The 12,464-nt window shown below is 34.2% G+C and overlaps 1 protein-coding gene across 1 annotated transcript; it reads right to left on the bottom strand.

The window, feature by feature from the left end:
* Positions 1 to 1,146: 1,146 nt before the first annotated feature.
* On the bottom strand, positions 1,147 to 5,949 carry LOC133327299 (D-aspartate oxidase-like). The gene is made up of 5 exons (XM_061535864.1): positions 5,753 to 5,949; positions 5,480 to 5,689; positions 1,604 to 1,900; positions 1,355 to 1,548; positions 1,147 to 1,295 (listed from the first exon to the last, which is right to left on the bottom strand). Exons 1-5 carry the CDS (start codon positions 5,947 to 5,949, stop codon positions 1,162 to 1,164), a joined length of 1,032 nt encoding a protein of 343 aa, XP_061391848.1. The 3' UTR covers positions 1,147 to 1,161.
* Between the last annotated feature and the right edge of the window lie 6,515 nt (positions 5,950 to 12,464).

Here is a 12,464-nt window from a genome sequence, read left to right as displayed (position 1 = left end):
GATGAATTTTCCCTCCTGGGCTCATAAGATATTTACCAAGGGCTCTCATGCGCATACGGAATTTTGACCAGATCATGATCTGTGTGAATTTCTATCACAATGTACCAATGAACCAAAGAACCTTTAACGGGTACATTGCGCCATTCGAAAACATTGAATTATTGTCCACAAGGACATTTAATATGTAACTGTAATGTTTTCACACATTTAATTGTAATGTATCAGTTTAAATCATAAAAATTGGTATAATCTGACGCCAATATAAACAAATCATCTATTTCTCAAATGAAATATTGACAATTAGAATAGACCAAAAATAAATAAAATTGAATTAAGGTGATATTACGACTATACATTAATGTAAAGTTGTGGACTTTTTATCACTCTATCGGACGTGATAATACAGCGGAAGTTTTATTGAAATTTGGATCAATTTTCACCCTTTTCTATAGAGTTAGTTCTAGAACCATAAATATGTTGTATGCAAAATTGTATATCAATCAGAAAAGAAATGCGATTTTTATATTCAATTTTTACTATGTGTGAAGGAACGAGCTTCCTATAAAGTGTTTTGTTTCGAAGATAATTTTATATCTAATAATTCTCAAATCAAAGCAGATGTTTTAATACGAAGCATTTATATATATATATATGTATATATCAATGATGGCAATACAAAAATATATCAGGCTGTTCACTTTTAGCACCCCAGAACTTAATTTTTTTACAGGAAGACATATATAACATTTTTACAGAATAATTTTCAATATTTTTTAATTTGAAATCACAATGTTTTTATTTAACTACTACATTATACTATACACAAATGCAATACCATTATAACCGATATATTTTTAATCAATCTAAAGAGAAAAACTTCACATTATTCCGCATCTTATACCAATCCACACATTTCACAACAAATGCCGACGGCATACTAAGCTAAAATGGCAAAAATATGAGACCAATAACGTGCGATGAAAACTTGTCGAAAAAACGAAGTTTTTATAAGAAACCACCCCAATGCTTAAGAAAAAAAAAATAAAACAACACCACCAAGTTGCCAGCAACAATGTTGAGAAACAATATTACAACAAAAACATAAATTCTTTTTATTTTAACATTTATTAACAATGTTAGCAGATGTTGTGATAAACCACATTACAATTTGGCCTTCTGTTGATGTTGCTTCTGTAGTGTCTGTTCCATAATAGCTAAAACATCGGCAGCACAGCCCCAGGCCAATGTTACACCACTGCCGCCATGGCCATAGTTGTGGATAACAAAGTGTTTACCTTTACAAAAATAAAGTACTTTATTTATTTTCTTTTAAAGTGCGATTTCAATTACTTACCCTTTTGTTCACCTTCCAAACGTAAAGCAGATCTGCCAGGTCTCAAACCCACCCAATCGAATAGATGTGTGGCATTTTTCAATGCAGGCAAAATATTTTCACATCCCTCCATAATGAATTTCTTATCCTTGGGACAGGGTATAATGTTGTAATCGTGTTCCTGATGAGTACCACCCAAAACAACGGTATCCATACTGAAGACTTAATTTTTAGTAAGAATTTTAATATTAAATTTCTTTCAACACTTACTTTGGAATGATGTAATTGCCATCATCACTTTCATCCAATAGACTGTAGTACAACCATGGAGCCTTAACACGTGCCACCTGACCACGAATTGGCAACATTTTATTATCGCCAATCACCTGCTGTGATCCCAAACCGGTACAATTGATAACCACATCATAGTCACTGCTTTCCAAAAATTTCTCCAGACTATCAATTTTTTGTTGGACTATTTTGCCACCACCCTTCTCGAAACGTTTCATTAAATATGGCAACAATCGTTTTGGCTCCGATGTGTATGTTATGAAATGGAGGCCAGAACTGGAGAAGAGAGAGAACCAATATTACAAATTACTTAATGGAAAATATAGTAGTCGATCTGACCGATACCCTACACATCTATCAATAAACTTTCTAAGAGGCGAATTTTTTCTGTTTTTATAAATGTCAATCACTCCTCTTGGATACACCAGAAACTTTTTCCGCTTGTGTCTTGTCGGACTTAATATAAATCCTCTAGAATACATTTTTTTTCTCAGATCCCCTTTCCTCATGTAAAATTTCGTGATGTTCGGGACACAACTGTAGCCTATTGTGTTAACTAAAAAAATGGCAATAACGAAGTTGTTGGTCTTAATTTGATCCCCTAAATATTAAGAAGAACGCGGAATGCCAAATTACTGTAACTTCAGTTGGAAAATTCACATAGGACTATCAAACTACTGTTTCACAACCTCCAAGAATCCGAAATGCAAATTGTAAACCTTTTGGTAAGTTCTGTTAAAATTATTAAAGTACCTAAAATTGGGATCGAATCATTATATAGATGCTATTTTAAAACATTGATCCACATTAACAATATTCTGCGAATAAGTACTTATTCCACTAAGAATATGAAATGCCAAATTACAGCCCCTTTGATTTAAAATACGATATTAAAAAAAAACATAGAACTATACTGAAAATTCTATATAGAACGGGGATCTATATAGTACACTTAAAAAAAATCTATATTACAAGAAACAAATTTGATGGTTCAAAATATCGAAAATCGATAAAAGTATTCTGATGAATTTCTCAGCATAAAAGGAAACGTGGCAACACAACATTTCGACCGGGACATGTTGATTGTAGGTTTAATCAGACTATCAAGTAGAAAGACTATCACATTTAACGACTTAAGTTTTACCGGTAGTTTTCAATTTTACGTCGTATAAGAGCCCTCACAGCCAATGAAGTACGAAGGAACATTGCATATGCAATCAATAACCCTAAGTCATACAAAGCATGTAACCGGACCACATGACTCGTCATTCCTTTCATTGAAGAATAACAGTTTTTCAGTAGCCCAGTAGAAGACTGAATCAGCAACCATGCAAGCGAATGGTTATTAAGACCTGTAGAATGTTATTAGAACCTATAGAATGTCTCGATACCGTCAACCTTGCCAAGATATTCTTGTACATATCAAATACTAAACTCCTGTCGCGCTTGATACGTTGGAAAATCAACTTTATTAGTGAACACCAGTCATAACCAAAAACACAAATTCGAAGACCTGTAGGGTAAAAAAGGGAGTTCCTCCGCATCTTTTCAACCTCCACTTCCTCAACAACCGGGCGGGTTAAAATCACAATGTATGCGGATATTTGTACGATATTAGAAGATACACGTTTACACAGCTGATCTTGTACGATTATTTTATCTGATAAATATAAAACCAGTAGAAGAGTGTTAGTCGGTGGCCGACAGATTTATACCCTAGCCTATGGTTTGCAGACTCCTACTGGTTTTATTATTCGCTTCATATAAGGTATATGTTTTTTATCAAGAAGGAGAAGACGGATAAGTCACATCTTCAGACTTGGTCTAGTTTTGGCATTACGATGTGTAGAGTTTGAGGCAAATTGCTTAATATTGGATTTTTAAAAATTTTTACAATTTGAAAGATTAATTTTTAGCAAAAATTTGACTTTTGGCGGGTATCAGAAGAAGTGGATTGATATTCTTCATCTTTGGAAGAAATGTTACGCCGAAGAAATATTAAAGTGATATCGTGCGCACCATCCAACCAGACAGACGGACGTACATTTGTAAATTGACTCCAAATTGTCTGAAACGGATTTGGTCCATAGAAACGTGGGCTATAAAACCAATATTTTGATCAAGCACCTTATCCGTATCAAAGTCTACATAGCCATAAGGTTATGGGTATAAATGGACGGCTGAAATGAATATTAAGTTCATCTATATGATCAATGGATAATATATTTTGACCTGCGCAAGCCACTGCTCAAAGTCAATGGCGGATAGCACTTTGTGGTTTGTGTACTGGGCGTCCATTGACACAAACAAATATTGTTAATTCAGTTCCTACTTGGGTGTCAGGACAGAACTTCATGGTCTAGAGGAAATTCAAAGGTGAACGCTTGATCTTAATCAACAGATCTATCATTCATTTTTGAATATAATCCATACATATACAGTCGGATACAATTCATAACAGCAGAGGAGACAGCTAATATCAGGGTAATGCATCCATCACAAATCCTATTTGACAGGAGTTGATGGCTCGATACAACACACATGCCAAGCAAGTTGACAAAGACTGCACGAGATGTTATACCTATTCAATTGCCCATGCCTTCTATTATGCGGAGACCCATATACGCAAGATCTATTAATGACAACAATTCATTCCTTCAACAATCATTCTATTTATAGCATATCCTTCAACAACACTTCTACATCTCGATTACACAGAATATTCTTCAAACGGCATTATACAGATAGAGAGCCTCCGGCAGACAAAATACCCTCTAAAAGCTCGTATGTATATAGGATCCTTCAGCTGTTCTACTATAGCAAAAACTATTGCAATATACTTTAATTTACACGTAGAACCCACAACAGAATTATAAGCCATCAACAAGACCACAGAAGTTCCTTCAACAAAGCTCTTTAGCAGTCAGAATATCAATATTTAAAGTGTATTATTTCGGGTTCTCCGTAGAATTGTTTACATCCTCCATCATAAGGTGGAGTGTATATTAAATTTATCCTTATGGATCTAAAAGCTCGTATTGAGGAGTTCAAGGCCGTTTTTTTACTACTAAAATAATTGTTCAATTCTATGGCAGTTTAAATGTATTAGTAGCCTCCACAAAATTCGTCTTCCCATCTGAGAACAAAATACATCTTCAAGTATTTTGAGTCTCAAGGGGAATCAAACGTATAGGCAATCGTTATTCGTACTTCTACCCTTCACCACACTGTGACCCATAGTTCCCATTGAGAATATGCATAGAACCATTTTAAATTGTAAATCGCTTTTAATGAGATGAAATTTGGCACATCTCATTTATTTAGGCAAATCCTATTGAAATTTGTGAAAAAAGTTCAAATTTTGATGTAGCTCCCATATATATTTTCATCCGGTTTTGTGTAAACGTGCTCCAAACACCCAACGATTGTCAGATTAAGACTAAATTTTGGATAATGCATTGAATTGAGCCTAGAATAATATGTATTAATATTTGTAGTTATTGATTCAGTAGTATATATAATTTTTCATATATATTATTTTGTCCGATCGTGTCTTAATAGTGCAGCATATTTCCAATTGCTATGAAATTTTGTGTCTACAATAAAGTGTATTAAGCTTCGTTCAATTCGTGAAATTTCGTCCAATATGTCAAATTAGCTTCGAACCGGTATAGCTTTGAAATTGTGCATAGATTTCAGAATATCAATGTCGAAGTCGATTCCATGTCAATTGTCAAATAAAATAAGTAATCATCATTTATAACCATCTGAAATTTCAACCAATATTTTTTCCGTTAACCGACATTTATAATATGTATCGGGTACGTGCTAAAATTCTCACTCTTTACTACTTACGTGTATTTCTTAGTGCGATTTTCATTGTATTCCTTTAACATTTCATCTGTCATTTCATGGCAGCCATAAACAATATCTTTCCAGAAATCATCAACTGGTGTATCGGCAGTTGTTAGGCGAATAACTGGCAATAAGCACACACCAGCCTCGCCAGCATCTTCAGAAAGCCATAATTCTTCTAAGAAATCATGCATGCCCTTGGACCATTGGCTAATACGAAAAAAAAATGTTTTTTTTTAACTTCTAATTTGCATTCAATCACACACTACTCACTGCACTTTAGCGGTGGGTGTACCACCCAATAAAAATGGTCCCCACAAACCGGCCGAACCATCACCCGTAGTGTTGGGTGAAAACTTTTCCGACAAAACGGTCACTTCAATTGGACGATTTTGTTTCTTATAGTGCTCCTGAATACGAACGGCACAACAGAAGCCATTGATACCACCACCCAATATAGCGACACGCATTTTTTCTAATTTTTTTATTCGATTTTTTGATTCCGCTGATCGTTTGGCCGTTGAGCAAACACAAAATATTACTGACCCCAACCACTCACTTTGTTGACGTTCACTCACTAGTCCCGCTGGCACTAATCAATAATTCTCCACATATAGTTTGTTGTTGCTATTATTTTCATTTCGAGCGTTCTTATCATCTTCTCATGAGCAGTGCAACGATAAACCTGCTGTCTTGTTATTGCTTTTACTGTAGCTTTCCGTATTTTGCTTCTCAGCTGTTGTCGCTGATAAATCCGTCTGTCAGTCAAGTGTTATATGGAACCGAATTGAATTGCAAATATAAAAAATAGTTTTTAATTGTTGTGATAATAATCGAATAAAATCGTGATAGACAATCTAGCTGCGACTATTCGTACATGGGCTATTTGGTTTACTGAAAGAGATTACTGATAACAAACAAAAAAAAATAAAAATTAGCTTTGATAAGTTTTTTGTTGTTATACAAATTAAGATAAATACCGAATATTGGTGAAGAATTTCGTACAATGCAATTGACCACAGACCAATCTGACAGATTTCAAGACTAGGATTTAAAAATATTTTTTTTTTCAACGAATATCAGAACAATAAAGAATATTTTTTCAAACACCATCTGACCAGTAGGCGTGGATTTTTTAAAGAATATTTTTTCAAAAATCATCTGACCAGTAGGCGTGGGTTTTTTTACGAAAAATCCTAACATTTATGTTCTTTGTAATTTACATTGCCCAAATTCCCATTCAAGTGTCAGACACATTGAATAAAGACACACGACACTCTCGTCCATCATTGTGCGTCCGGAAGAACTGCAGATTCTTTATCATTTCAATGAATTTGAAATTAATTTAATTTTGTGAAAATGCGAAACAAAAATAACAACAACAACTAACAGAACCATTCACTGACCCATAAAACAAATAATGCATATTTTTGGGTTTTGGTTTCCTTTCATTCTCCACAACACGCAGCACAAAGTCAAGTAAATATTTTTCGGCATTATTCTTTTCCAGTTGCAGAAACGGGGCAGGATGGACGAACATTTCTGCCAGTTCTATGGTTCTGAAATGAGAATGCACTAATGTTAAAGGCGTAGAGGGGTGGGGAGGTGAACCAAAGGGATTTAGAAGGGAGATGGCAAAATGCTTTACAACTGCATTGCCTAATATGCCAAGAATGCTGTGATGAATTGTTCCATACTCCATTCACCAAAAATAACAACAAACTGTGCTGTGGACAGGGACATAACCAGGACAATAGCAACAATATTAAAACCACAAAGAAACACAAAAATGTGTTGTTGTTGTTTGTTTTCTGGTATGAAATTGCAACGACTTGAAAGTGTGAAATATGTACATTCATTTTATTCAGACCATTCCATAACAATAACAAATATTCCGATGAAATGAAATACAACTGTGAAAGATGTGCCGTTTTTTGTAGTCAGCCTATTTTACACGGGGTGGTTGTTGGGCACGGGGTGGAATGGTCAAACATTTTTGAGGATATATTAAAAATCTTTGAAGACAACAGTTTTTGTTAGAAGATTGTTAGCCATTGCTTTTGAGGATTTAAGGCGGATTGTCAGTATATTAAGAACCCTGGAAGATTCTGTAGTAGCTTAATGCGGAGCTCTTAGTAACAACCACGAATCGGTTCTAGGAACATATTTTTTATTAACCCAGAAACTGTTTGTTATTTATACCCTGCATTCAACATTACTTTAATCAGCCGTGACCTTTATATGGGGACTATGTTATTCATGCTCTCTGAAGAAATAGTGTATCAAATAACAGACACTCATGTTGGAAAACCGGGATCGGGATATTTGTATATTAAAATTTTTCTGAAAGCTTCAAAATGCTGACAATGGGGGCAATACCCTTATATGATGATTATGTCAAAATATGGACCGATATTGATTGTTTTCTGTATATACGTATGTCGGCTAAATCCTTCAAAATACAGAAAATGGATCGGTACCGTTATATTGGAGCAGTGCCAAAAAGTAAACCAATATTGATTATTTTTGGTAGGAAGATTTTACTCCCCATGAGAACATAAAAAATCAAAACTATTGAATGTTGAGGAATAACATTAGTTGGGAGCTACCCTAAAAATTAGACGAATATAGACAATTCTTAATAGGAATATTTTCTAACTACAGAGAACCCAAAATACCAAATTGCAGCCGATTGTATTGAAAAACGTGCTAAAAGTCAAATTTTGTGAGGTTCTGTTTAATGGGGGCTACCCAAAAAAGAGATTTCCAATACCAAACATCCTGGGATTTTAAATATGACGATCTATACCGTGAAGACCACAACAAAAAACCTATGGAGCTACAGTTTTATAGAACATTACGAAGATGAAAAATTACAACTTGCGATAATTGGAGTTCGGTTCAATAAATTAAGGACGGAAAGGATCCCTTGTGTGTTATTGAATAAATATAATCTCCAAAAATAAATACTATAGCTACAAATCAAGATATGAAGCAATATCCTCATGTATAATAGGGTTGCCAGCAAAAAATTATCTCGCCATATCTCCGAACTTTGGCCAATGGCGAATTTTTCCTTCTGGGGGCTTCATATACTCACCAAGGTCTTATATCCCCAATAGTAATTTCCCACCCACCAAAACCTTGTCGCATAGCCTTTAAGACCTGCTTATCCGGGTTAGGTTTTTTTTCGAAATATGCTATCTAAATTATTAACAAAATTTTACTATCGATGAATTTTTTCTATATTATTAACCAAATTTTACTATTGGTCCCTAGAAGCCCTACCACTATTAACACCAATATAAAAACCCTCTCAAACAATAAAAACTAAAAACAATAACACCAATAATAATCCTTAAAAAATAACTAGTAAAGACTATAAAATGTCCAATGAAAAAACATATAAATAAAGTGAAGAAAAAATTTTAATAACTTCGCATTGTTATGCGGAAATTAAAAAGAAAAACGAAAAGAGAGCCAAGAACCAGCAAATTGGGTTTTTGGGCAGCAGATGGGTACCAAACAACTGATACTGGTTAAAATAAATATCAGTACACACACAAAAACAATTTGTTCATATTTTCGAATGATGTTCAGTAACCCAGCGAACATATTTGATAAGGTCAATGGTTTACAGTGAATTTAATATATTTTTCGATATTTTCTGTCGGAAAAGTTTACATAACATTTTATAGCGATTAGGTTATGTTTAAAATTGTCATTTTCCCCAGGAAATCACATATCAGCTACTAAATTGAACACTCGGGACCACAAGCTGACCTTGCATAGAAGTTGATGTTTTTGTCATAAAGCTTTGTTTTTTTCTGGATGCATGTATGATTTTGTACCGAAAAATTACTTTAAATGAATATTTAGAACACCTAAATTCAGAATATTCAAAACAACCAAATGACACCAATGACTCTAATATTACCAAAAATGACGCGTGGTCTTTTTATGGGATCTATGAAGAAACATGGACTTTTATTAAAAATGTTCAGTATAGATCACCCACAAATATTCTTGCAGGTTATTTTTGAGATGATATACAGATAAATCAAATGCGGATTTTTTGTAAATATCATCACATTCTACCTCGATCCTATCTTTATTTTTTTAAACCAACGTAAATACCGCTTATAAGAGGCTTTTCAAGAATATGGGACTGGAATTTAACACTTGTCAAACTAAGTTGTAAAATCATATTTTTCTTTCCAGTTGGCGAAAATATTTTTTTTTTCATTTTTTTCATATTTTTCTTTCCATTTGACGAAGATGGGTTTTTAAACTATAACACTACGCATGGGTGACTAGCGGATGATATATACCATGCAACGGCTCTGATTGGCCTTAACATGGCAAAGCCAAGGCTTATCTCTCTTTCATCTCCCCGCGGTTTAACGTGGGGACGATACTTTCATCATCCGTTGAAATAGTTAGCTGATTTGTGCTGCGAGTTCACGGAAAACCCCTCCTACTATGAAGAAGCTAAGAAAAAGAAAACCAAACCCACCAATGTTGACGACCCGCTGGCGTAAGTAAATCAGATGATTACACCCTGTATTATAGCTGCTATAAGAATAGCTGAATTTGGTTGCGGATAGAATAGAAGACCTCATCTCCAGATTCAGAAAGTCCAGTAGATGAGCGAATTGATATAATCCGTATAAAAGCAAAGTTCTTCCATGCTCCGAACGAAGACAAAGATGAACAGACCAAAGACATATTTTACGAGCGCCTAGAAACAGCATATGACTACTGCCCTGGCCATGACATTCAAATTCGGCTAAGAGATTTTAATTCAAACATCGGTAGGGAAAATATTTTTGATTCCACCGTCGGAAAACTCAGCCTTCATGAAGTAACATCAGACAACGGCATGAGGATGATTTACTTCGTGTCAGCAAAAACATGGTATTTAGCTTCACCAGATTCAAGCATCTCGATATAAACTAGGCCACCTGGATTTCTCTCGATCAACCAACGAGCAATCGATGATTTTGTTGGACCAGTGTTGGACAGACCCCAAAACTAATAAGAGATGACGGTATAGAGTGTATATCAACTAGCCAAGATGAGGTCAGAATAGCAATTAATCGGCTGAAGAACAATAAAGCAGCAGGTGCTGATGGATTAAGAGCCGAACTATTCAAGACCGGTGATTAGACCCTGATCAAGAGCATGCACCAACTGATTAATACATTTTAGCTGAAGGAATACTTGCCCACTGATTGAAACCCCAGTATCCTGTGTCCCGTGCACAAAAAATAAGACAAGACGATATTTGCCAACTATAGAGGCAAATAGGAAGAAAACTTTCCCATCGCATTTAAAGTGTTATATAGGGTGCTGTGTAAACGACTGAAGCCAATGGTCAATGATATCAATGAGGCTTCAGACCTGGCATATCGACTATAGACCATATTTTCCAAGATAAGACAAAGACTATTCGTCGGCTCTGAGGTGTTTATAGCCATGTCTGCGTTCGATATTCCAGCAAAATAATTACGGATATGCAGGATAACTTTAACTGGCACAAGGTCAGCATCCTACTGGAAAAGGTCATACGAGACGCAAAGGTGAACAGAAATGGCACTGTGTACACCAAACAACACATGTTACTTGCCCACGCCGATGACAACGACATAATGGGTCGAACATTGCAAGCGCTAACAGCCACCTTTGAACGAATTGAGAAGGAGTCTGCCAAATTGGGACTGGAAGTAAATGGCGAGAAGACCAAGGTGATGGTATCAACGTGCAAGACGTCCAGTAGACTTGGACCAACTGTTGAACTTGAAAACAACTGCTTCAACATTGTATAGAAATATTCAAAATCAACATAAATTAAGGTATTTTCCAGTAAAAATTTAAAAATCTGTGGAACGTATGGTTATAGCTCCAATTATATAAAATTACACATTCGCTTTTAATAGGTTTCGGGAATGTTCGCTCGAATTGTTTGTTTACTAATATTCGACATATTCAGTTGTTCCCAAAAAGGTTTTCAATATGTGAAAATCGCATGGTTTTACTTTCCATCGCTATAATACTGAAATTATTTCCAATCCTTCATTAAATAATTTTGTGGTTTTGGGCATAGGTATGTATACAACGATTTTCTTTCATTAAGAAAAAATTCAATATTATATATATATATATATATATATTTTTTTTAATTCAAACCTTGAAGACCTTTAACCTGTAAAAACAAAATTATTCACTGGGTTATATTGTGGTTTTATGCTGCATCCCCTCCATATCTCTCTGTCTCTTGCCTCTCTCTTTCGTACCCAAGCATACTATGATTGAGGTTTGACATAAATATGTTATTGCTGCTGATAGCATCAGTTCTTTATAGTTGTTGTCATTGGTTGTTGTTGTTTTATTTTTTTCGGTGGTTTTGTTTGTTGTCGATTCTATTCTTGAACAATTTTTTTAATGAAACACAGAGAAAAGAGAAAATATTTCAAATATTTTCTAATATATCAACCCAAAACCCTAAAAAAAAACAAAAGAAAATACTAAAACCATCAGTCCAGCAGAGAAGAAAGAAAAAAGAGATTTATTATTCTTAAAATCAGAACTATGATGTCAAAAAATAAATTAATTATTTTGTGGGGACATTATTAATTACAACATTTTTTTAGTATTCAATTAACAGAAAAATCACAAATCGATTTTAAAATCACCTAGCTGCGTAATTTTTAAAATACATATTTTTTCTACATAAATTTTTCAACACAAAATCAAAATATTTGGCATATTTAATATGTTATCCTATTATAGAAAACAATCCGAAATTTAACCTTCACACAAAATTTACATTCTAATAAATTCATGTAAACACTTGTAATTATGTAAATAGATTTGTAATTAAAACATCCATATCATAAAATATTAATAAATTCCTATTTAAATGGTTTTGACTTCGTTTTACAAATGTAAATAATAAGCGTGTATGAAATATTAAATTCGACGT

The sequence above is a fragment of the Musca vetustissima genome, unplaced genomic scaffold (genome assembly GCF_032173495.1).
Source record: "Musca vetustissima isolate MV318-11 ecotype Yass unplaced genomic scaffold, APGP_CSIRO_Mvet_v1 utg21590, whole genome shotgun sequence".
Taxonomy (NCBI): Eukaryota; Metazoa; Arthropoda; class Insecta; order Diptera; family Muscidae; genus Musca; species Musca vetustissima.
The sequence above is the reverse complement of the archived record's forward strand: the minus strand, read 5'-3'. Positions and strand labels throughout refer to the sequence as shown.

Excerpts from the sequence above, each read along its gene's own strand:
- LOC133327299 (XM_061535864.1), bottom strand. The coding sequence starts at position 5,949 with ATGCGTGTCGCTATATTGGGTGGTGGTATCAATGGCTTCTGTTGTGCC. Across the intron at positions 1,901-5,479 it reads AATCGCACTAAGAAATACAC|TTCTGGCCTCCATTTCATAA; the intron begins GTAAGTAGTAAA and ends TCTCTTCTCCAG. Across the intron at positions 1,549-1,603 it reads GGCAATTACATCATTCCAAA|TATGGATACCGTTGTTTTGG; the intron begins GTAAGTGTTGAA and ends TTAAGTCTTCAG.